The sequence below is a fragment of the Nematolebias whitei genome, chromosome 14 (genome assembly GCF_014905685.2).
Source record: "Nematolebias whitei isolate Nwh7 chromosome 14, NemWhi1, whole genome shotgun sequence".
NCBI classification, from domain to species: Eukaryota; Metazoa; Chordata; class Actinopteri; order Cyprinodontiformes; family Rivulidae; genus Nematolebias; species Nematolebias whitei.
In genome coordinates, this window is record NC_056511.1 from 1,612,754 (window position 1) to 1,616,414 (window position 3,661).

Sequence of the window (3,661 nt, forward strand, 5' to 3'; positions counted from 1 at the left end):
TGCTGGCTCTCAGTATCTGTGGCCCCTGAGCTGCTGCTCTCAGTAACTGTGGCCCCTGAGCTGCTGCTCTCAGTAACTGTGAACCATGAGCTGCTGCTGTCAGTATCTGTGGCCCCTGAGCTGCTGGCTCTCAGTATCTGTGGCCCCTGTGCTGCTGCTCTCACTATCTGTGGCCCCTGAGCTGCTGGCTCTCAGTATCTTTGGCCCCCTGAGCTGCTGACTGTCAGTATCTGTGGTCCCTGAGCTGCTGCTCTCAGTATCTGTGGCCCCTGAGCTGCTGGCTCTCAGTATCTGTGGCCCCTGAGCTGCTGCTCTCAGTAACTGTGGCCCCTGAGCTGCTGCTCTCACTATCTGTGGCCCCTGAGCTGCTGCTCTCACTATCTGTGGTCCCTGAGCTGCTGCTCTCAGCATCTGTGGCCCCTGAGCTGCTGCTCTCAGTATCTGTGGCCCCTGAGCTGCTGGCTCTCAGTATCTGTGGCCCCTGAGCTGCTGGCTCTCAGTATCTGTGGCCCCTGAGCTGCTGCTCTCACCATCTGTGGCCCCTGAGCTGCTGGCTCTCAGTATCTGTGGCCCCTGAGCTGCTGCTCTCACCATCTGTGGCCCCTGAGCTGCTGCTCTCACCATCTGTGGCCCCTGAGCTGTTTAGTTTTAGAGCCCTTTCAGTTGGTCTGTTTTATGAAATAAAATTCATTTTAACTTTTCAAAATAAAAGCAGGACAGCAGGAAGTTTAAATCCACTGAAACTTTATTTTTGAACCTAATTGACAGAAAAACTCAGGTTTCACACATTTTCCATGTTTATTTTTATTGAAGAGGGCGTGGTCCGTCCTCCGCCGTCCAATCAGATGCTGCTTACCTTCAACACCTGCGCCCGGCCGCGATGACTCAATCAGCGTCAGACCAGAGTTACAAAAATACTTTAATTATAAATTAAATCATTTACAGCTGAGCACAGACCCAACATCCAAATACCAAAACGTATTCAAGTCGTAAAAACTCTTCGTCCCCGACGGGACAAAGAGGAGCAGCAGAATGTCACGCCTCGTCCTCCAACTGGGCCGAGTCTGCCTGAACCTCCTCCTGACCCCGGGCCTCCTCCTCCTGCTCCTCCTCCTGAGGCACTTCTGGCGCCTCGCTCTTCACTTCCTGTTTGACCACGTCGCAGTCACAGGAAGTGACCTCCTCATCCTCGGTCTTGATGTAGGCGCCCAGCGGGTGTTCGGTCAGCAGCTTGCTGGGGGACGGGGTGACGTCCAGATACGAAGACGTCTGAGGACAGGGAAGAAAACGAGACGTCCTCAGTGAGAAGACGAGACGATCAAAACTGGACAAATCTCAACTAAACAGCAAACTTACGTTTTTATAATCTTCAAAGCAGGCGGGGTGGAAGTTCTGTGGACAGAAACAAACATTTACATGTTTACTTAAAGCTGATGTTGCACAGCTGCAGAAAGAAAAGCTTTGCAGAGAGTGGTGAAGGCTGCACAGAAATCTGTTGGAACCAGTCTCCCCACCATCACAGACATCTACACCTCCAGATGCAGGAAGAGGGCCACCTGCATCATGAAGGACCACACTCACCCAGCACACACACTTTTTGCCCCACTCCCCTCAGGAAGGAGGTTGAGGAGCATTAAGTGTAGAACCACTAGACTGAGGAACAGCTTCTACCCTGAGGCTGTTAGACTCATGAATCTCTGTGAAAAACCATATGTTGCTGCTGATCTGTTTCATGTTGCTGCTGATCTATTTCATGTTGCTGCTGATCTGTTTCAATGTTGATGTGTTCATGCGTGCACATCCGCTCACAGACTCATGTTCATGTTTGTGCTGATGTTCAATGTTTTATGTTATGAGTGCTTAGTGTATATTTAGTTGATGTTTTTCTTAGTTCATATCTTAGATGTTATTACTGTTTTTCTTATACATTTTATTGTTGGATGTAACTGGGACCCCGTGTACATAATTTCATTCCACCACATGTACCACATGAGGTGCAAATGACAATAAAGAATCTCTGACTCTGATGTGCGAGCTGCAAAGAGGGCGGAGCCTCACCTTCTCGTCGACCCTGATGGCGTCCTTCAGGAACCAGTCTTCCTCCTCCTCCACCCAGTACGTCTCAAAGGCCTCCTGGCAGATTTCACACGACTGCAACAGAAACAACATGTTTACATGGTTGTGTTTATTGTTCAGTCGTTTACATGGTTGTGTTTATTGTTCAGTCGTTTACATGTCTGTGTTTATTGTTCAGTCGTTTACATGTCTGCGTTTATTGTTCAGTCGTTTACATGTCTGCGTTTATTGTTCAGTCGTTTACATGTCTGTGTTTATTGTTCAGTCGTTTACATGTCTGTGTTTATTGTTCAGTCGTTTACATGGTTGCGTTTATTGTTCTGATTGTTGGGTCCACCAACAGCTTCTGAAACGACCCAAACCGACCCGAGTCCTGGTCCAGAACGAACTAAATGTCTGAACCCAAACAGTCAGAACCAGAGTTGTAATGGTTCAGAGACAAACTGAAGGTCTGGAACCAGGACTGGACTCAGGAGAACCCGATCAGAACCACAGCTTGACGTCTGACCCAGTCCTGGTGCCAGACCCAGAACCTGCTCTGTATTTTCTGAAGGACTCTGGAAACCTCATGAAAAGCTTCCATTGGCTGAGGGAGCTGTCAATCAAACAAGGCGGCTGGTTTCCATGGAAACCGGGTCGATAAAACGAGCTGGTTGGAGCCACAGCCAGAGAAAACACCAAACAACTGACTGTTGGACCGGTACCGGCCCAAAGACCCGTCTCACCTCTCCCACTTGGTCCTTGGTGGCTCGGACGCTCTGGAACTCCTTCTCCTTGGCAGCGGCCTGGTTCTTCTGCACCTCCTCCTCGTTTTCCTTCTCGAAGAACTGACTCTTGGCCCGCTCCTCCAGGTCGGCGATTTCCTCGAACTCGATCCAGTCCTGGAGGGACAGACAGTTGGACACGGACCGGACCGGCGTGTAGCTCTGTGTGTGTGTGTGCGCGCGCGCGAGTCCTCACCGTCAGGCTGTAGTACCAGCGGCGATGCGTCACCTTCTTGCTCGCCACCTTGCCGGCATGGTTCTGCCTGAAGTGCCAGTCCAGGTGGTCGGCGTACATGTCGGTCTGCGCGGTGGTGAAGCGCATGCTGCACAGGCAGCACTGGTTTCCTGAGTACAACTTGGTCACCACGCTCTCATAGCGCCTGCAGGGGACACGGGAACAGGATGAGACAGAATTTAGGCGGTCCAACAGAAACTCAGCCCCGGGCCAGAACTCGTTCATGGGAGACGATGTGTTCACTGACCACACGATTCTGAAAACTCAACATGTAACTGATGAACAATAAAATATTTAATAGATCTCCGGTTACGTGCACATATTGGCCTTAACGTTGTTTTTTCTATATTCTACTAAAAGTTGTTTGTAACACATGAAAACTCCTAATTGCTTAAAATAACGTGGCAATAAAGTTACAATTTGTATGAAGTGGTCGAAACAATCACACGCGATCAACTGGTGATGTATTCATTAGCTCCTGAGCTAACGTCACATTTATTAGCTCCTGAGCCAACGTCACATTCATTAGCTCCTGAGCCAACGTCACATTCATTAGCTCCTGAGCTAACGTCACATTCATTAGCTC

General features: G+C 49.7%; 1 protein-coding gene across 1 annotated transcript in view; it reads right to left on the minus strand.

Moving 5' to 3' along the window:
- Positions 1-604: 604 nt before the first annotated feature.
- Positions 605-3,661, minus strand: part of pcf11 (PCF11 cleavage and polyadenylation factor subunit) — a 16,009-nt gene continuing 12,952 nt past the window's right edge. Inside the window, exons 13-17 of the mRNA XM_037687744.1 lie at positions 3,037-3,220; positions 2,802-2,957; positions 2,059-2,151; positions 1,357-1,392; positions 605-1,269 (exon numbers count right to left, since the gene is read on the minus strand). Of these exons, the coding sequence (XP_037543672.1) occupies positions 1,036-1,269; positions 1,357-1,392; positions 2,059-2,151; positions 2,802-2,957; positions 3,037-3,220 (703 nt within the window). The 3' untranslated portion in view covers positions 605-1,035. The remainder of the gene's footprint in view (positions 1,270-1,356; positions 1,393-2,058; positions 2,152-2,801; positions 2,958-3,036; positions 3,221-3,661) is intronic.